A 21,238-nucleotide genomic window follows, 5' to 3' on the forward strand; every position below is an offset into this window, starting at 1 on the left:
GGATTTATGCCTTTTAAGTGAGACTGTGGGGTTTGATTGTTGAATAAGAACGCAGTATCGCTGCTAGAGTATGGGTGTAATATGTGCTGAACCTCATGCATAAGTAATGTGTGTTTTTTTTATTTATTTTAACTAAGAATTAAAAAGGTTTTAAAGATTTTATGCACAAAGGCAACTACCGTTTATAGATATTTATCTAGTTGGCAAATGGATAACTGACAACTATGGCATTAAGTATGCAAATAAACCGTACTAAATTAAAGAATAAAAAGATTTAATGATGGACGATGATATCATTACAACAACCCAAGTAAAAGTGAACAGCCGGAATGCACCAACTTCAATCAGGAGACCTTTATTACCAAATGCTATAAATATTCTGTGAAATGAGGATTAATCGATCTATGATACAATAAACCGGGCCGTAATTGCCTTTTTCTCTTAATGGCTTTTCAACAGTGTCTTAACACTGGCTTTTTAGGCACTAGTGCATCACCTCCGATTCAGACCTCCTATGTGTGCTGTACATCTGACCACAGGATTCTTGCCTCGCCCCAGAAGTGACATTTCTATTGTTCTTCAGTGTTTCATCATCTCCATCATGTATACAGCGTTCATGCGATATGCAGCCAGCCAGTTATAATGCGAGTGGTAGTAATGAGCAGAACTGCTGTAATATTCTTCCCAGGCTTGATAACATGCTCTCCAATAGTCCTGTTCATATCCATTCCCATCTTCTTGAGAGGATTCATTGTCCTCTTCCTCATCGTCTTCCTCCTCATCGTTCTGTGTCCTCCTCTGTGTCCTCCAGGTCCCTTTCTTACCCTTGGCAATTGGTTCAGTCCTCTTTTCTTCAGACACTGATCTTGACTTGCAGTGCTGAGGAGCCTGAGTGTGACTGTTGGTATAATGAGTCTTGATTTGAGGTTTTGAAGGCCTTGGTTTGAGTTTGTTGAGCTGCTTTGTTGTATTGGCTGTGTGTCTAGATGATTTTGTGATGTGTATCGGTCTACAATTCAGGTGTGGGGCACTCGACAGAGAGCTAGATGCTGAAGCATCCATTTTCTGCTCTGTATCCATCTCAGACTCACTGTCAAAAGAGGAAGAGCTGCCAGACATGCACCTAGAAGTCATTGGATAAGAGCTTGAATCCACTGACCGCTGAGATTGAGCAATTTCATCAGTTAATATTTGCTCCTCATGTTTACCATAGGATTTAATACAAGCACCATCAGTCCCAGGACTATGGTCAGCATTGTTCTGATGCTGTTCATTGTCCATTATGCTTACTTCATCATGAGTTCCATACTGTCGGATGATCTCGACTGATAGTCCAGGACCAGCTGTCATAAAGTTCTCAAAGTCAGCCATGGCCTCAGAGAAGGACACAAGTTTCACTGCTGTAGGTTTAAAAGAGGGCAGGGGAGGAATTTTTGGAAGTGCCTCCTGCATTTCCTTCCTTGTTAGTGCTGCAGGAGGATCTAGATTTTCAGCACTGGGTAGGTGGTCAGGGGCAATGATAGAATTTTTGCCTTTGTTTTTGTCACTATTGGATTTTTGAGTTCTAGCAGGACTGCAATGCTCAGCCTGCTCTTTAGTAGGGAGTGTGTGTTTAGGCTCTTTAGAGGATTTGGAAACTGTCTGCTCAGATTTGGGCTGTTTCTTTACTACTCTGGATCCAAGGAAGCGCTCAAGATCATTTTTTGAAGGCGACTCTACATTCACATTCCAGTCACACGTCTCTTCCATTAGCTCGGCTGGGATTGGATCTGAGGTAAAACGCAAAAATACACAATAAGCAAAGACAACGCTGACTTATGCAGTCATGGACATAAATTAAATCTATTCAAAATGATTTGAACTTTACAGTCTATTACAGTAGTATAACTAATGCAGCATTCAAGCTTCCTCGGAAGGGGAAAGTTAGAGCCTGGAAATATGTCATTTTTACTGCAGTGAAGTAAAAAGCCGATACATGATTTTTTGGCGGATATGTTTTGAGTTTTGAGCGTTGGTTGACTTCATTTTTTTCCACACTGTTGGCTCTGGTCTGACAGTGTCAGCTGTTTTTCGTCCGTTTCTGTATGACGACTCAGCAGCCAAGAAAAAGAGAAACCAAATCCATTTAGCTTAAATAATCGGAACGCACTCGTCATTCTTGCTCGTCTTTGTAACCTAGCAGATATGTTTGAAAACAGCTACAGAAATCCGTTAGTAATGATTGCGGCAGCTGTAAATGCTGCCTGCTTTATATATTCCAGTTCTAGCTCTTTGGGTTTCCCTGTTAGCTGAATAGACACTACTGCCACCTGCTGGTATGGGAGAGTCATGTTCCTGCATGCAGAACGTACATGCACGGTTTTGTGCATCAGATGTGCCTGCCTAATAATCAGCCTAATTTGCAGCACAATCGGCCGATGCTGATTAATTAAAAGAATGCCAAAAATCAGCCTGAATAATCAGTTGACCTCTAATAGGGTGTAAACTGTGCTTCCTGTGAAGCCAGCTACTCCTCGTGCAATGACTTGGGATACCTATCCAATTCTTTAATAGATTCCTGAAATACCCTACATTACACATTACATTACTTTTACCAACACAAAAGCCAAATATACTCTCATGGAATTTTGTACCCCAACAATGGTATCATCCAGCAAACCTCAGACTATTTTTAAAGAAGAAAGAAAGCAGTTGAACAACTGTACAGCAAGATTTAAAGCAAGAAAGCATTACAACTGCAACAGGAGCACTCTGTAAAAATGCCTTTAAATAGGAAGAAGGCAAAGACAATGGGGTTCTGTGTAAGCAATGGGACTGACCAAGATTTGAGCCACTTTTCTCCAATTACCTGGTAATGGACTAAGAGCCAGACTGCACTTCTGGGCAATTGCCATCATTTTGTTTTCTTCTTCTCCATGACAACAGTACGTTACAGCAACCCCCAGAGTTCCTGAGACAAGATACAAATTTAGCTGTAATTGTGATTTAAATTAAACACACTTTAATGACTTTAAGGTGTTGAGTTTCCCCTTCCCAGACTTTGCAAATCAACTCTCTGCAATCACCAATAACTTTCAACCGGAGTGTTATAAACCATCTGAATTTTAAAAAGTGTCAGAGTAAATTACTATATGATTACTATATAGATACTATATGATATGGTGTTTCATACACATATATATATATATATATATATATATATATATATATATATATATATATATATATATATATATATATACACACACATATACACACACACATATACACACACATATACACACACACATATACACACACACACATACACACACACACACTATATTGCCAAAAGTATTGTGTCCTATTTATTATGGAGCAGTAACAAGTGTTGTTCTGCCTAAATATCCTGATTTTCCAGAAACTTTGTGCACTTCACATAACAAAATACAGCCACTATAATTACTTACTACCTTATTTTACTTATACTAAAGTCATATCAACATTAAATACATTAAAACAGAAACTTTAAATATGAGAAAACTCATTTAAAATAACTTCTCTCTAAGAATTTCAAAGAAAGCTCAATGTAATTCTTCTGCAATATAGCAGAGAGGAATTTAGGCGAAATGTAGAGAAAATAAGAAATACAGTGGAACCTCGGGTTACGAGTTTAATTGGTTCCATCACTTTACTCTTAACCTGAAAAGCTCGTATCCCGATACAAATTTTGGAATACGTACAGTATTTAAAGTTCAGTAATTCCACACTGTTAGAGCGACGAGCGGATGTGTATGTGCTGCACGAGAGCGCAGCGAGAGCACGTGGCGATACGTAAAAAAACTAACCTGCCTGCGATTTTCCGTGCGCAACGCCGTATCCTAAAAATTTCTCGTAACTAGAGGCAACATTTTTTATGAATTGCGACTCTTAACCTGAATTTTACGTATCCAGGGGCGCTCGTAACCCGAGGTTCCACTGTAATGTCTAATACTAAAACAGATGTCAGCGGTAAGTCGCATAAACAGACAGCATGCACAGATGGAGACTGACCAAAGCGTCCGGCACGGCCAATCCTGTGCATGTACGTCTCCCAATCGTGAGGCACATCCAGATTAATCACCAAATTCACTTTCTCTGCATCTATACCACGCGATGTCTGTAAGAGAGAGAAAGAAAGAAAGAAAGAAAGAAAGAAAGAAAGAAAGAAAGAAAGAAAGAAAGAAAGAAAGAAAGAAAGAAATATTCTTTCATTCATTCATTTACTTGTTGGAAGTGTTACTAACATGTTTGTGTGCACACATTGTATGGTACAAATGATCTCACCAGATCAGTGGAAATAAGAACTCGACATTGGTACTGCTTTAGCTTGGACATTGCCTCCAGTCTCTGTTCCTGGCTCAAACTGCCTGCGCACACACACACACACACACACACACACACAGTAGAGATTAATCTGCTATTGTCATGTAGACAAACAGAAGTACATATTATTTAATTGAGAGTTTTACCTGAGATGCAAACTGCAGGCAAGCCTTTGGAGAAGAGCACGTCAGCCAAGTGTTGTGCCCTACAGAGGAACAATGTCATTTCAAATCAGGAGAGCAAAAAATGCTAATATATACTTACAAAACTTTAGCATACATTAATAAACATGACTTGGATGATAAATTAATGATCATGATTTTATATCAAAGCTCTAAATGAGAAACTTTGACTGTAGACAACGTTAAAGCAGGTTTACTTGATTAGAACTGAACCTCAGTTGTTTACTATCTTTTAAGCAAGCTTTCTACAGCATACACATGAGACCATTAAGATCACTAAGGTTCTGATGAATCAACACGTCCTTTCTGCAGAATTAACACCATATTTTCATATAAAAAACAGCTGATTAATACAAATATCTGACATAGAGGATCCATAGGGCATGATTGAAACAAACACCACAAACCTTGTGTGCAAATTTGAGAAGACCAGTGCCTGATTAAAGGGAACTTTACTGAACAGCTCTAACAGGTTCTGCACTTTTTCCTCAAAGATCTTATGTGGCAGGGCATGAGAATGTACAAGCTTATAGAACTGCTTCAGACCTGCAATAAAAGAGATGAATGAGGATCACAGAGTCATTGTTTGCTTGATTTTTGGTTTTCTTTGCTGAATAACATGCACCCATTAAAAAGAAGACAGAAAAAAAAAAGGGTACAGCCTCACCGAGAAGTCCGGGATCAGTGGGGTTCAGCCGCACAAACGTAGGCTCCCTCATGTACCTGCACAGATGCTGCGCTAAGGATTCTGGGTAAGTCGCTGAGAGTGCCAGCATCTGTTTATTCGCTGGCAAAGAGGAGAAGATCCAACTGAAACAGACAGATTGATATTGTCCCTAAAGCTGGTCTAATTTGTACAGCATTCAGTTTGATATAAAGAAAGTGTCAAACATGAAACAGACATTAAAGTAAATTCAGCAGAAATAACTTGAGTCTGTGTCTCACTTGATCTGCTCCTGGAAGCTGCCCTCCTCCAGCAGTTTATCCGCCTCGTCCAGAACAAACAGACGGATACTAGCTGTCAGCAAAAGTCCTATCTCGATCAGCTGCTTTATCCGACCTGAAAAAACATCCGCCCCCATACTCAAAATACTGCTGTATACAAACATAAATCAGCCCTCAGATATCAGTGCCCAATCAGTGTACAGTAAAACAATGTCCACACATCTGGATGTGCACAGTCATCAGGTGCAGAAAAAACTAATACGTTTTAATACAAGGATATGTTTTTATACAAGGAGGACAGCAGTCTACATAATACAAAAGAGAAAATGATGAGGACAACGATGATCGTTGAAGCTATTTATAACAGCGTAGCAGTTGAAAAATTACATAAAGTACTCAGGAGTCAAAAAGAACACAGAACAAATTCTGCCCAGACATTTTATACTGTTCTTCCCTTTATAGTGTAAAAAGGATTTAGCCTTTAAATGTAGATTAAGTGTAGGAAATGAGTAAAGAAACATTGCTGGATGATACTACTTTCGAGACAGAGGTCAGCAGGTGGTCGTCACCAGCATTTACAGCTTTGCTAGTGGCAGCGCCCCCAGCAGGTCAGGTTAGGGTATTACCACCTTTTGGTTAGAGATAGTTCTTGAGAACTTGCTGCCTCTCCCAAACTAATAGAATTAAGACCATGATTAAGATTGATCCAACTAAAATTCCGAACAAACTCCATAATTACTTTTGTGTTTTTATTTTTTTTTTTTTTTTGCGGATGAGCTCATTTTGGAATTGGGGTGGAATCTGGGTTTATGCAGTCTTACAAAATGTAATCTGTAAGCTTTAGCCATACAAACCTGGTGATCCAATAGCAATGTGACATTTCTTCAGGTGGAGTTTGTCCTGACTTACAGGTCGGCCACCAATAAAAACATGACACTCCAACCCCTCCATAGAACTGCCTATCGCCATCACCACTGCATGGATCTGCACAGCAATCTCTCTAGTCGGAGCCAAAACCAGGACCTGTTTTAAAAAAATTCATTTAAAAAAAAAAAAAAAAAAAAAAAGCATGATTAGTGTAAACTCACCTCAATTCACATAATATAAATATTTTCCTGACTGGTCAGCTCAGATTTGCTTCATGCATTCATGAAATAAGCTCCCTATTCGTAGTACACAACGTGCAAAATTTCAGGCTTGTATCTGCAACATTTTCTGAGATATATTAACCTAAATGAGATAAAAATGGTTAAAATTGCTAAAGAAAAACTGAAACTTTGCACATTATATTAATAAATTAAAAAAAAGCAAATCTGAGCTGGTCGGTCAGGAGGCCTTTGTGCAATACAATTCTCATGACCCAGAAGTGATTTGCTTTTATATATTGATTAGTGTGTAACAGTACACAAATTCAGATCGATATATTTGAGCACATGGCTTTCAGTAAAGCAATCGTTTTTTACGTGCGGAACAGAGTTAAAATCGGAGTTCCTTCAGGAACGTATTAAGTGGTGGACTGCAAGTCTTTAAAGCAGAAAATCCTGACAATTCCACATATTAAGGGAGTGAATAAATGAAGAAAGGAAGGAATGAAGATGTGTATTAAAATATGCTAAAATTAGAAGAGCAGTTAAGTAGAACATATCTTTATAAAATTAAATATATAAATGTAAAACACAGGACACACTTGCGCACCCTCAAATGCACATCTGTATTACCCAAATGAGATCAAACTAATGTAAATAATTTTATTACATTTTTTAATGTATTAAATTTTATTGAATCAATTTAATTTGTGCCAATTTAACTGATTACTTAATTTAATCAATATAATAATAAAAAAATTTCATTTCAGTCATTTATTCAATTTAATTTTTTTATAAAAAAAAGAAATTATTTTGTATATAATTTTTAACTCAAGGTATTTTATTTAAAATTGTTTTAAAAAAATGTAACCTGTTCAAATGTTGATCGCAATTGTTAATAATAATAATAATAATAATAATAATAAACTGCATTAAATAAATAAAAATAAAAAACAAGCAATTTTATGTTTTGCATTTTTTTCTCCCTAACTGTACTGAACCGAACCGTGACTTAAAAACTGAGGTACCTACTGAACTGTGAATTGTGTGTACCATTACACCTTTAATTGGTAAGCATGAAATAAAATCAATCTGAATATATGTGAGATTAAAAAAAAACTAAAATTGAATAAAAATGCAATAATCACAGTACCTGGGTGGCAGCATTTTCCAGCACCAGTGAGTCCAGCGCAATGGTGGAGAACACACAGGTCTTTCCTGTTCCAGATTTAGCCTGAACGATCAGATCTTTAAAAAAAATAAAATGAACAAAAAATCTGTGTTCAATGATTCATACTGTAGTGATGGTCAAACATGAATTTGGTATAATAAAGTAATTGTAAGTTGATAAGGACCCTAAAGACAAGATATTAATTATAAGTGAATGCTCACACATTAGGGATGTACATGGTTGTTCAGTTAATCATTTAAGAAGCCAGGATTTGAGAACTAAAACTACTAAACAAAGTATTTCATCAAATCCTTTTATTTTTTCATTAAATCAAGTCAATGCATAAATGTTCCTATACAGACAGGTTTTATTAAGCAGTCTCAATGAAGAAAATCCCAACCCACCACTAAAATATTGTTTATTTATTATTACAGTATTTTTATTTATTTTTTTACATAAACTGAATGATGTTTCTTCCGACAGGTAAAAACAGCTAGAATATAAATATTATATATTTTAAAACATTCTGTATAAAAGTGTGTGTGTGTGTGATTTATATATATATATATATATATATATATATATATATATATATATATATATATATATATATATATATATAAGTTGTCTGTTTGTGGTTGTTCACAGTTGAATTATATGAAATATTCTATCACATTTGAAACAACAGTTCACATTTGAATAAAGGGTATAATATCTGAATAGCATCTAAATAGGAAATGGTATAACTTGAAGGTGTTTTGGTTTTTAATGAAATATTAAATCAAGTAAATAAGGACACTAGGTTTCCATACCCAGTCCACACCGCCCCAGTGGAATCGCCTTCAGCTGGATTGGTGAAGGTCTCTGAAAGCCAGAAGCTGCCAAACCCTCCAGAACCGGTTTAGAAAGCAGTAAGGAGCTGAAGTCCACTCCACCGGGCGAGAGAACATCATCGGTTCTCGTTCTAACATCAATTGCATGAGCAGCCTTCCTCAAACACGCCGCCATACTTCTAACTATCTCAACGTTGCTGTACGTTTTAGTTCACTTACTCGTGGTTGATTATATTGTTGCTATTAAAGACCATGCTGTCCTCTAGTGGACAATAGAGGAAGTTCAGGTGTAATACATATACATGTCCAGAAGATAGCGCCAAACACATGCGTGTCGTTTACCCATACAGAGTACAAACCCATAAATGTTTGCTTGATTTGAAACTATTGAGCGCATCAAAAGCAGATGTGCGTTGACTGATGGTTTGAAAATGTAAAGCAGAGTTGAATACATATTCGACTGGTCCTTGTGTCCATCTAGGTGACATACATCAAGATTTTGTCAACTCTCCTGCCTTTGACCTGGATATACCCACAGAACACTGCTACACCAGCTGCTCTGTTTTCTGCTTATGCTGTCTCTCACTCACCAAAAGAAACCGGTAGAGGTGGTGGTATGGGTTTACTGTTGTCACTGAGCTGGTGTTTCACAACTTTCCCTTTGTCTAATTTAACCATGTCTTCTTTTGAGTGCCATGCAGTTTGGGTTACCTCTCTAATCAACCTCTTCATCATTGTCATCTACTGCCCTCCTGGTCCCCTTGGAGATTTCCTAGAAGAGATGGACACACTCCTCAATACTTTCCCTTATGACAGCACCCCTCTGACAGTTCTTGGTGACTTTAAACTCCCATTTGACAAACTTCAGTCATCTTGCCTCCTTACTTTTCTAAATACCTTCTTCTTGACATTTAACAGCTGCCCTCCAACACACAAGGGAGGAAATGCCCTGGACCTGGTTTTCACTTGCCAGCTACAGACACAACTGCTACCCCACTTCAAATTCACCCAGTTTCCTTTACAAACACTCTTCCTAGCCTACCTAAAAACAATTTCCAACATCTCTTTCTTATCCTGTACTCTTTCATCTCTTCCCAACCCTGACTCTTTTTCCTCTCTACCCTTGGACTTTGCCAATGACTCTTTCCTCTCCTCTCTCTCCTCACCCATGGACCTCCTCTGCCGCGATCACTAAACCCAAGAAGACTTCTTGTCCCACCCCCTGGCTGTCAGAAGTCTTGCACAGCAATCGGCAAGAACTCAGATCAACAAAAAAGGAAGTGGAAAAAATCACAACTTGACACAGACCTCGCATCTTACCGTTGACCAAATTTTCTTAAAATGTGACTTCTGCTAAGACTGTCTTTTACAAGGAAAAGCTCAAGGATTCTGCACAAGATCCTCAAAAGCTCCTGAACAAATCTTCTTCACTACTCAACCCCCCTGCTCCACTTACTTCATCCTACTTGACTGCTGAAAACTTTGCCTCTTTCTATAATAAGAAGATTAAGAAAATCTGCCAGACCTTCACTTCCTCCCCAACAATGACTACACTACACAGCCAAGAATCCCCTACTCCTTTATTGTCAAGCTTCTGAACTATAGCAGAAGATGAGATACAGCAAGTCATCCAATCTTGCAATCCCACCACTGGCCCTCTAGACCTCATGTTGCTAATGTGGCTCATTCTTGTTGATTTCTTCTCTACCACATCCGAAAGATTTGACCAGTTCTGTCCACACAGGCTGACCAGATGTTTGTTCAGTCTTTTGTCATTTCGAGACTGTCCTACTGTAACTCTCTGCTGGCAGGTCTACCTCTGAACCCTATTCATATACTGCAAATGATCCGAAATGCAGCTGCACGATTTGTGTTCAACCTGCCCAAGTTCTCCCACACCACCCCACTGCTGTGCTCCCTCCACTGGCTTCCAGTAGCTTCACGTTTCAGATTCAGAACACTGATGCTTGACTTCAAAAGCAAAAATGGTCACTTACCTCAGAGACCTCATCACACCTCGCACTGCACCATGCTGTCTGAGATCCTCCAGCACTGCTTGACTGGTACCACCTTCTCTTAGGATAAGAGGTCAGCATACTTCAAGGCTCTTCTCTGTTCTGGCACCGAGGTGGTGGGATGAAATTCCCCTAGATGTCCAAACAGCGGAGGCCCTGGCTATCTTTAAGTGACAGGTGAAGACCTACCTCTTCCTGAAACACTTGAACTAACACTTTCCAATTTTGCTTTGTTCAAAACAATTAAACCTCTCAACAGAGATGTAGGGTGATTTATCTTAAGTTGTTATCTAGTGTACCAGTGTAGATTTATTTATTGCTAGAGATTTAAAGCACTCTTGTGCATTGCTCTGGACAACGGCGTCTGTTAAATGCCGTAAATGTACAAAATGGTTTGGTTAACTGTTTGTTTAACTGTTTGGTTAACTGTTTGTTTAACTGTTTGGTTACCTGTTTGTTTAACTGTTTGGTTACCTGTTTGGTTAATAGGTCCTGTTGAAACCTTCTAAAGGTGCTGTCAAAAATATAATTTATAGAAATGCCCCTTGAATGTTGGGTTGTAATTGAAAAATACTAAGAGTAAAGTTTGGTGAGTGTTCCTGATTAGTTATCATTTAACCATATTAGAAAAATTCAGAAATGACTCTGTGAGCTACTATTTAAACTAACTATTCCCATAGTGTTATAGAATTGGTGAAAGAAAGAAAGAAGACGCATAGAGCAATCAAATGCGTTGCAGTAACATATGATATGCAACATTAATCTTGTAAGTATGATGACCACTGGTAATGGACCGTGGATCTTTTGGTACCGGGCCACACAGAAAGAATCAAAAGGCTATCATTTCTATTTTATTGGCTTTTGTGGTAGTGTTTTTTGTTTTAAATGACCCCCAATTCCAACACTTATTTTAGTAACTGTATTTTTCTTTTGTTTATTAAGTTAGGACTGTCCCAAGAAAGGAAAACTGCTGATTTACATAAATTATTCTTTGTGGCCTTTAAGTGGCAGATATTTTTTGTCCACTATTTTTTCTACTTTTCTTTCTTTTTGAATTGCCAGTTTGCACTCTGTTTTTTTATGTAGCATCATCTGCAATATTGTATTACTAAAAACATTCACTACTGTTTGTGTAACCTGCTGCTGCTGTTAAGCAATAATTTCCCTCACTGAATCAATAAAGTATATCTAAGTCTAAGCCTAAATTCAGAGGAGACTGCATGAGACAGGCCTTCATTGTCAAATCATGGCAAAGAAACCATTACTTTTGAAGAGCAACATGCAAAAGAGACTTTCTTTGACCAAGAAACACAAGGAATGGAAAGATTTAAAATAATTTTGCTTGTAACTGCTGTGTCCTTGTTATATGTACATAGGCTACAAGCACTCAACACTTTGGGAACTCATCAAGATCGTTGGAAAAACCATTCCAGGTGACTACCACATGAGGTTGAACTGCGAGAATGCCAAGAGAGTAAAAATCTGCCATCAAAGCAAAAGGTGGCTACTTTGAAAAATATTAAAATAGCAAAAATGTTTGTTTACTACATTATTCCATACATGCTCTTTCATAGTTTGGATGTCTTCAGTATTCATGTACAATGTTGAAAAAAATACAAAATATAAAGACAAACTACTAAAAAAGAAGGTGTGTGAAAGCTTTTGACTGGTACTGTAACTAAATGAATGATTAAACCATATAATATGTGTAATAGTAATATAGCATGAAAAATTAAGGACCATCCATGTCTGTAAAATAAAATGTTTATGTAAAACAGTTTTGTGATGCAATAAGGTTGGGGAGAGCTGTACTAGTCTACTAGTGCATAATGATTTACTAATGAAGTTTAGACTCCGCCCAGTCATCAAGGCACGCGCACTAATTATTATATCATTTACAAGCAAAAAAAAAAAGAGAATAGAAATAAGTTGGTGATAAAATACACATTAATGAAATATGTAGCCGAATACTGTGTGTCCAAATAAAATTAATTGATACATTATTTTCAGAATTGGGAAATCAATTCGTATATTGATTAATTCAAGAGTTTGATTTGTCATTGCTATAAAGGCATTCCAAAAAAAAAAAGCATAAATCAGTAGAAAATGTTTGCTCAGATATGCAATCATAGTTGGATCTCAAATGTGTATTCACTGTCCTCGGTGCGTGAAGAAACAATAGGGACGGTCCCATTCTTATGGATGAACCCCTGCTGAAGTGTCCATTGATCATCTATTGACAGGATTACTGGCTGTAAAGCTCGTTTTGTTTTGTACTCTGAAAACCGTTAGTTAAACCCCCCTGCTTGTTAGGTGTGTCCTGGTGATCTGAAACGAAGTTTGAACGCCACACGTGGAGACAATCACACTGCTGGACTTTCCCACAGACGCTCAGTGCACTTCATTCATCACAGGCTTCAGGGCGAGGAGAGCCGGGTTGGAGAAATGTCAGCTGATGGAGGAGTGCTGTGAGAGATCTGCAGAATTAAAGCACAGTGTGTGTGTGAGTGCGAGTGCGTGTTAACTAAAGATCTAGAGGTCGTGCTTTCGATTCACAACTTTGTGGTGCTAAAAATACGTCCTGGAGATCTACAGAAGAAGACGTACACAGAGGCTTTTCCATACTACAGCTGAATTATCAGGATTTTTTAATAGGACAGTGTGTAATTAATTAATATTTAATAGCAAGATGGAGCGCGTGCCAGAGCGCAAAGAGATGGACAAGTGCCTGAAACGTTTAAAGCAGGAAATGGTGAGTATTTTGCATGATTGATTGATTGATTGATTGATTGATTGACTGTAGTGTATACTGTTGTTGTATATTTTAGTCTAGTATTCACTTTTGCTCATTTTTAAGAATACACATTTTTACAGATTATTTGACATGTGAACTGAGTTCTCGATTTTTCTTTGACCCAAGAGACTTTCTACAACTTGTTTCTGAGCACAAACGATAACTTCCCCCTATATAGCCCAGTTGTCCTACATATGGTATGGTATGGTATGGTATGAAATAAAAATGTACACGAGTTTTGTTTTGTGCCAGATTTGGTAGTCTGTAGGTTGAAAAAGGTGATTTGAAATAAGTGAATCTTATTGGTTGATGCGTTTCCATCCTTCTGCTGATTGGCTTGTTCTGCCTTTCGCTTTCCCTGATCAAACATCCAGGTCGACATGAGTTACACCAGTTGGATGCAACTCTTTCTAGTATAGATTACTGCGGTTTCTTTCATAAATGTGTTGTTGGTTGATTGTACAGAAATGTATTAAAGTAGATCTATACAGTATTAACTATTAAATATGTTCATTTTCATGTATTTTTTGCAGATCAATCTGTTATGAGTAAAATTAAATCAGATTATGCAGTCTGAGCTGTTAAATGTTTAAGGATTTTGTTGTCAGGGAGTGGTGGCTCATCTTGCAATCTAGGAGACTGGAGAGAAACAAAGGCTGGCTTTGTGCTCCAGAGCTTCCCTAAACAGAGTCTTAAAGCCCTGATAAATGTGTGCCTCAAGCAGGCACTATGGTTTCAAAAGCATTTAGCATATAAAAAATGCAAGAATGCCATACATACTGAGATAAATATGAACTATATGAACAAAAGTTTGTGGACACTTGACTATTAGACTCATATGTCATTTTTGAACATCCCATTCAACATTTAGTCAAGTCAAGTCAAGTTTATTTCTATAGCGCTTTTCACAACAGACATTGTCTCAAAGCAGCTTTACAGAAATCAACAGTCAAGGTGAATAGTGTGCATTTATCCCTGATGAGCGGCCATGGTGACTGTGGCAAGGAAAAATTTCCTTAGATGTTATGAGGAAGAAACCTTGAGAGGAACCAGACTCAAAAGGAGAACCCATCCTTATTTGGGTGACATCAAGAGTTTGATCATAAATCTTTCAACAATACAGAACACTGGAGAGTGAGAACTAACATGAGCACTGGAGTGTAAGATTATAAGTAATGTTCTTTCTACAGTCTTATACAGTCTTTATGGTTATAAAACTAGGAGCTACTGAGCAACTCATAAAATAGCTCAACATTTGTGATCATCATAGATCCAACACCAGGTTTAGTCCTCATCAACCTGTGGTTGTGGAGATTTGTGTTCATTCAGCCACCAGGGATTAGAATAGTCAGGTACTGGTGTAGGGTGAGGACACTTGGGGTGCAGTCAGTGTACCAATTCAGAGTTAATTTTTGCTCTCTAAAGCAGGCCACTGAATATCTTCCACTCCAAACTATGTAAACCATATCTAGGGGAACCTTGCGTTGTGCAAAGAGGCATTGTCATGCTGGAACAGGTTTTTGTCCTCCAGAGCAAGTGAATGCTTTCAAATCCAAAGACATCCTATACAACTCTATGCCACAAACTTTGTAGTAACTGTTTGGGGAAAAACGTACATATGGCAGGAAAAATCAAGTGTCCCAATACTATACAAATAGTTTATTTATCAGTATGTACTGTTTACCAATAATTCATCATTATTGTATGTCTCTCCATTACATTTACATTTTCTGCTGTCTAGCAGACTTTTAATAATTGTCAAAACAACTGAGCAGTTGACTGTTAAGGGCCTTGCTCAAGGGCCCAGTAGTGGCAGTTTTGTGAGGCTGGGATCTGAACTCACAGCCTTCTGATTTAAGGTCCAATTTCTTAATCCCTAAGATACAACTTATGTACTGAGTATTGAGTTATGAAACTGGAAATCACTAATATATCTATGATCAGTAAAGACTAGAATTAACCAATAAATTCCAGTATGTACTGGAATTTGCCAGTATGGCAATACTTTCTTTGCCTGCAGGGCTGATAAGTGTGTCTTAGCTTAGTATGACCTTTGATCATTTTCATTTTCCCAGTTAAAACAGAATGTAGGTGTTAATTTTAACTAACATAATTAAACAATTTTCTTATATAAAGTTGCAATAAATTCTGTACATGTACACATTTTTAGAACTTGTGATTCCTGACCTGCAAAAACTGAGTTTGCTGGATTTTTAAGCCCTTTTTAAAGGAAAAGTTTTTTAAAGAAAAAACTAAAAATGCAGCTTATAAAGCCCCTGATTGCAAATAGAACATGGCATTCACATTGAAACAATCAGGGTATTGAGTATACTACCATCCACTTTTTACTACTGCTTTAATTCAGTATTCATGCACCTTCTGAATGAATGTCCTTTTCACTCCTCTGTTTATAAGTGCAGTAAATGCACTTATCCTTCCCAAAGGTGCAATGAGGATCATTAAGAAGTAATCAATAGGTTTGCTGATTTCTGACCCACTGAGGGGCTTAGTGATGATAAACATGCAGTGTTGATCTGTGCACTCACTGTTCATGTCACATGCAGTTGTTGACAAATGAGAAAAGGAGACGCTCCTACAGTTTGTTCATGTGTGTGTGCGTGCATGGAGCTGACGAGGAGATCCGAGATTGCCTTAGGGATGTTACTCACAAACCACATCCATCATGAGTGAGTTGTTACGGTGACGTAAGCCATATCCTCCAATCTGTCTGGGCTCATCTGAAGGAGGGAACAGGAGGCCAGGGTGATGAGGTAACAGCAGCTACAGAGAATCAAGACAAACGTAAATGGACTTTAATTAAATTTCCACAAAGCTACAGTCAGGCGAGCTTTACAATAAATTAGATTTTCTTAAGAATTTCACAAGCAGCATCAGCATTAATATTGTGCTGGCTCTTTAAGGGTTTTTTTTTTTGTTTTGTTTCATTCAGTCTGAATGATCTCTCTGTACACGTTTGACATTTTCACACAAAGAAGTCATTCTCCACATCATTTGTGTCACAGACATTATTGATTTCTAAATGATTATGAGGTCATAGTGTTAGTCGACACTAACAACAGACCCTCTTCTTGTATGATTTTAGAGTCAGATCACCCACATGACCTCTAAAAGCACTTGGCGACATGCCCACATTTATATTTAATGGGCTACTAAAAAAAACTTGGCCTTGTATCAAATTAATTTAAGAAATCCATGTGAAATGAGCACATCTCTAGTCGTTTAAACGTTAACATTTTCTTTAGATTATTTCCCAAACATTTTAAAGAGGAGAAATTATTTTAATAATAAGATTATTCTCTGCTACCTGATCATTGTGGGTGAAGGTGTTTGAATAAGATACATGTATACACATAGAGTGGGGTCCATACCACTCAAAGGAAACCCAATTTGCTTGATTTAACTGTATACTGTAATATTATCCTCTATAATGTGTGTATAATATTTTGTGCATAATGTCTGTCAGTGTCTGACAAAGAGAGTGAGTGTCAGGTAGAAAGCATTTGTTTTCCCTTAAATCCTTTGAATGTGACCATAATTCATATCTTGAGGTAATTAGTGTCTTTTGCAAAGCAAAACCTCATTTATGTTATCTTTCAATTACAATCATTTAAATCATTTGAAGATATGTGCTTAATTAAGGACCTATAATGAGCTTGAATGATTCTCTATTGGTACACACACACACACACACACACACACACAATCACACACACAATCCACATCCTCTTACATAGGTTATGATTATGACTAATGTCTCAGCCATAAAACATGTATCAGCCATAAGAGTAGTCAGGTTTGATTCATAAAGTCATTATCTACTTCAGAACTACAGCCCCCACTGCGCCCTCTCATTTGTGCTTGTGAAAAAAAAAAATCAATGTGACGCATGAATTGGACAGTACCTGATTGGCTAACAGACAGATACACACTAGAAAGAAAGAGAAGGAGAGAAAGAGAGAGGAAGAGAGGCAGATTGGAGAGAGATCTTACTGGAGTATGGTAAGGTGATAGTGCTTATTTTTAACTAATGGGTTGCATAACTATGGCAAAGCACTACTGGTATGCAGAGATATTACTGGAATAACATTGTTTTTCTGATTTGGGTAACCTAATTTTAGCAGTGCATATAATCTCTGAAATAATTATTCTGTTGATGCATCTTGAAATGTGAGCATTTAGCTTTCTGTGCTAGCTGACAACTATTTGAAAAGCACATTGTTCATTTTTATTATAAATACTTAATATTTGTTAAGAATGTTAAAAGCTTTTTAAATAGGTGTGTTTATTCCGATGATGACGTAGTATAAAAATAAGTCTTACATTTTCACCCTTTAACTAAGGATACTGTGTAAGGAATATACAGCTTCCTTTCCAGAAGAAGATAACAGCTATTGATCTGTAACCCAAGAGATGCAGAGACCTTTTACAGGCAGCACTAGTACACATATATAGCTCAATGAAACTAAAGCAAGTTGCTGCAATAAAGGTTTAAATGGCATTAAAAAAGCCATTTCATTCATACTATTACTGTATTTTAAGATTATCTATGACTAAACACACACACACACACACACACACACACACATATATATATATATATATATATATATATATATATATACATAATTTGATGCTGTGGTAAAGGGACTTTGAGTCTCACCTTGAATGCTAGCCATGAGGAGATACAGTTACAGAATAACAGGTGTGTGAGGAATGGAAAAAGGAATGCTACTAAAAAATATGAAAAAACTAAGCAAGAAAGAGATTAATACAAAAGGCTGGCAGGTGACAGGTGTGAAAAACACCTTCGTTACTTTTTTCCAGGTGTAGATTTCTCCTCATACTTGGCTTGACATTACACGTAGATGGGAGAATGCCAGTACAAACCAAAAGGCAGGATTCAGCTCTTTTGTTCTCCTCTTAAAACAGATCCCTGAGGGGAAATTTGAGACTATGGAATGGTACATCACCACCAACCACAGAATTCTGCTCATGTATTCAACCATATTAGGTGGTACATTTTGTCTGAGAATGCTAAATGATGTCATTCCTCAGGACTTTAACAGCACATACTTAGATGTTGGTTTCCCTTTGAACATGATCTCTGATTAAAACCTGATGGTTGCTCTATACTAAAGTATCTTTCTCTTTCAGACCTCCATGCGGGAGGCAGGCAATGGTCTTCAGACTCAGATGAACTCTATGATGGGAGCTTTGCAGGAGCTGAAAATCCTAAAGGTGCAGACTGCATTGGAGCAACTTCAGATCTCCTGCAACACCAATCAGCTTTATCAGCACTCTCCTCATAGACCCATGACCTCAGATACAGCACTCACACATCATCTGGATCATAACCCAAGAGGAAGCAGGCAAAACGATACATGGATTTCAGAACAGCCCAAAAAACATATCTTTACAAGAGATTCAAGTCTGTCTGACCTTCAAATGGAACCCTCTACGTTTTTCACCAGCACTCCATTTGAGAAACATAGTCTGGTCCCACCCAATGTACCTAGAAGGCAGGAACCTAAAGGAACCCACCTTAGAGGAAGTCTGTGCAATTCTGCTTCTTTCTCTAGCTTTGAGGATGACAGCTTTTCCTCATTTGATGATCGAGACAGCAATTCTTTATGCAATACTGCAAGTCATTCAACCTCAAGATCCCCATCTGAGGGGCATCAACTTTCATCCAATTCACCCACAATGGCTGAGCTCCAAGGACTAATGGACACCCTTTCACGGGAAGGGCCTTCTATCGACAGTGATTTTTCTCAATTCGACAACGAGGACTCTGGTGATTGGACGTCCTCTTTAATGAGTCAAAGCAGAAACAGGCAGCCATTAGTGCTCGGAGACAATGTCTTTGCCGATTTAGTGGGTAACTGGCTTGACCTGCCCGAACTGGAGAGCCGAATATCTGGTGAGGCAGAGAACACAGGAAGGATTGCTGAAGCATCTCAGCATCCACTACGACTCAGCTGCTCTCAGGAGTTCTGCAGACGTCTGTCTCTAACCACCAGTATCTTCAAAAAGGTCTTGCGAAGCATTCGACCTGACCGAGAGAAACTTCACAAAGAGAGACCAGGATGGTTACACCTTGAGGACGAGGAGGAAACCATCTTTAAAAGAGCCAAGAAGAAGAACAAAGGGTGCAAACCTAAAGATAGTGTCTACAGACCATTCTGGACAAGAGCTGGTGGATTGAGAGGGAAAAGCAAACCAAAACCAGAAAACACAGAGATCAAAGTTTCAAAAAAGCCGATATTTGATTATAGCTCTGCAGTCTGGGTTTAAAAGCTATTTCTACAAACAGTGATAGTCACAGGTGCAAAAACATAGAACGTATTTAACAAAAAACAAGTTTGGAATTATAACAAGATAAAAGAGCTAAAATGAAGACAATCTCAGGACCTTTTGGACATTTAGAAGCCAAGAATGAACACATGCCCAGTGTGGAAGAGAGGGGGATTGTTTAACTCTCTCTTTCTGTCATGTCATCACCCTTGTTCTGAAGGTGAAGGTACCAATTTGTTTTCAGACTCTCACATGTTCCCAAGGCTCAAGCTCAAGCTTGTGATTAACATTGCTGTAGATTCCTTTACTATAGAATCATCCATATACACCAAATACTGTGTCTGTGAATAATAACAACATATACAGTGCTCAAATGATTATATTACTGAAAAGTGAAAACATCAAGACCTTTTTAAGGTCATGTTGAGGAAAAAAACAAGCGGTCTATTCCTGATGAGACAAATTAACTAGTGTCAATCTGCTTATTGATTGTCTGCCTGTTTAGACAACCTTTAGAGTAGGAGCATCCTGATGTCAGTCAAAATCAAGTGCTGAATACCCAAAAATAAGTATCTAAATACCTCTCATCTAAAATGTTCACATAAAATAGTGTGAATACAATAAAATATTTAATTTGTGTAACTTATGAACATGTTAATATTATGCAAATGCTCTTCCACATGCTAAATGTTTTGTTTTCTTATTAACTCGTATGGCAAACAGAATTCCTGTATAAGCACATTGACCCAGTGAACATGCACATTGTTGGAACACAGCACAGTCATGATTAATTGATCAACTGAAATAAAGACTAATATCATGTCAAACATTCACTCTGAACTATGTAATGTTAGTACTGAACATTTATGAAATCCATGCAACTTTTTGTGGAGGTTTATTATTCAGATTTCTGGAGTTAAGCATGTAGAATTTTTTTTTTTTTTTTGCCATGATTATTTTCTATAATGACCAAAGAGCTTCTTTTTTGTCAAATCAATTTATGTTAACATTGAGAATCGAAGTACTTCATTAAACGTGTTCTATGCAAATGGTGCTGTGTGAAATCATTTTTGAATGTAAAATTGAAGTTGTATGATACAAAATTTAGTAAATGGAAGTAAATTTTTCTTTCACTGAAGTGGGGATGGGTAAATAAGTTTTATGTTTACAAAAAATTTAATAAAATAATATATATAGGCCTGGGTATGGCTAGCTAACTTTTACCTTTTGTTTGCTAATTTCCTCCTATTTTGATTTTGCAAACAGGATGTAGGCGTTAATCAATTTTTAACAACATGCCATAATACAATAGGTGCATCAACTTAAGAAATAAGAAATATACCCTGTATATCTTAATGAAAAATGTAAATCAGAAAACTTTAATATTGATATAAGGCAACACAAACACTATTAGTAGCAACCTACTGCTCTCTATTTGTACAACATGCTGCATTTTGTTGTCGAATATCACCCCTGTAATGCCATTTGTCTGTTCAGATATTATGAACTGTACACTCTGAAACACACATCTTTTTAAAAAATTCCCAACTATTT

At 37.4% G+C, this 21,238-nt stretch overlaps 2 protein-coding genes across 4 annotated transcripts; one reads left to right on the forward strand and one right to left on the reverse strand.

Annotated features, from left to right (window-relative positions):
• Positions 1 to 339: 339 nt before the first annotated feature.
• ddx20 (DEAD (Asp-Glu-Ala-Asp) box polypeptide 20) lies at positions 340 to 8,771 on the reverse strand. Its single transcript, XM_046872423.1, has 11 exons — positions 8,540 to 8,771; positions 7,710 to 7,804; positions 6,326 to 6,494; positions 5,472 to 5,586; positions 5,194 to 5,336; positions 4,934 to 5,072; positions 4,491 to 4,549; positions 4,306 to 4,388; positions 4,033 to 4,138; positions 2,849 to 2,950; positions 340 to 1,769 (listed from the first exon to the last, which is right to left on the reverse strand). The coding sequence occupies exons 1-11, from the start codon at positions 8,733 to 8,735 to the stop codon at positions 580 to 582; spliced, it is 2,397 nt and encodes a 798-aa protein (XP_046728379.1). The 5' UTR covers positions 8,736 to 8,771; the 3' UTR covers positions 340 to 579.
• Positions 8,772 to 11,985: 3,214 nt separating this feature from the next.
• Positions 11,986 to 20,713, forward strand: inka2 (inka box actin regulator 2). Of its 3 annotated transcripts, XM_046870439.1 has the most exons (3): positions 11,986 to 12,075; positions 12,889 to 13,327; positions 18,545 to 20,713. In XM_046870439.1, the coding sequence occupies exons 2-3, from the start codon at positions 13,265 to 13,267 to the stop codon at positions 19,682 to 19,684; spliced, it is 1,203 nt and encodes a 400-aa protein (XP_046726395.1). In that variant the 5' UTR covers positions 11,986 to 12,075; positions 12,889 to 13,264; the 3' UTR covers positions 19,685 to 20,713. The 3 variants fall into 3 exon arrangements, with proteins under 3 accessions (XP_046726395.1, XP_046726394.1, XP_046726396.1); XM_046870438.1 differs by lacking the exon at positions 11,986 to 12,075 and having other exon boundaries at positions 12,795 to 13,327; XM_046870440.1 differs by lacking the exons at positions 11,986 to 12,075; positions 12,889 to 13,327 and adding an exon at positions 17,311 to 17,389.
• Positions 20,714 to 21,238: the final 525 nt, after the last annotated feature.

Source organism: Silurus meridionalis, chromosome 17 (genome assembly GCF_014805685.1).
Source record: "Silurus meridionalis isolate SWU-2019-XX chromosome 17, ASM1480568v1, whole genome shotgun sequence".
NCBI lineage: Eukaryota > Metazoa > Chordata > Actinopteri > Siluriformes > Siluridae > Silurus > Silurus meridionalis.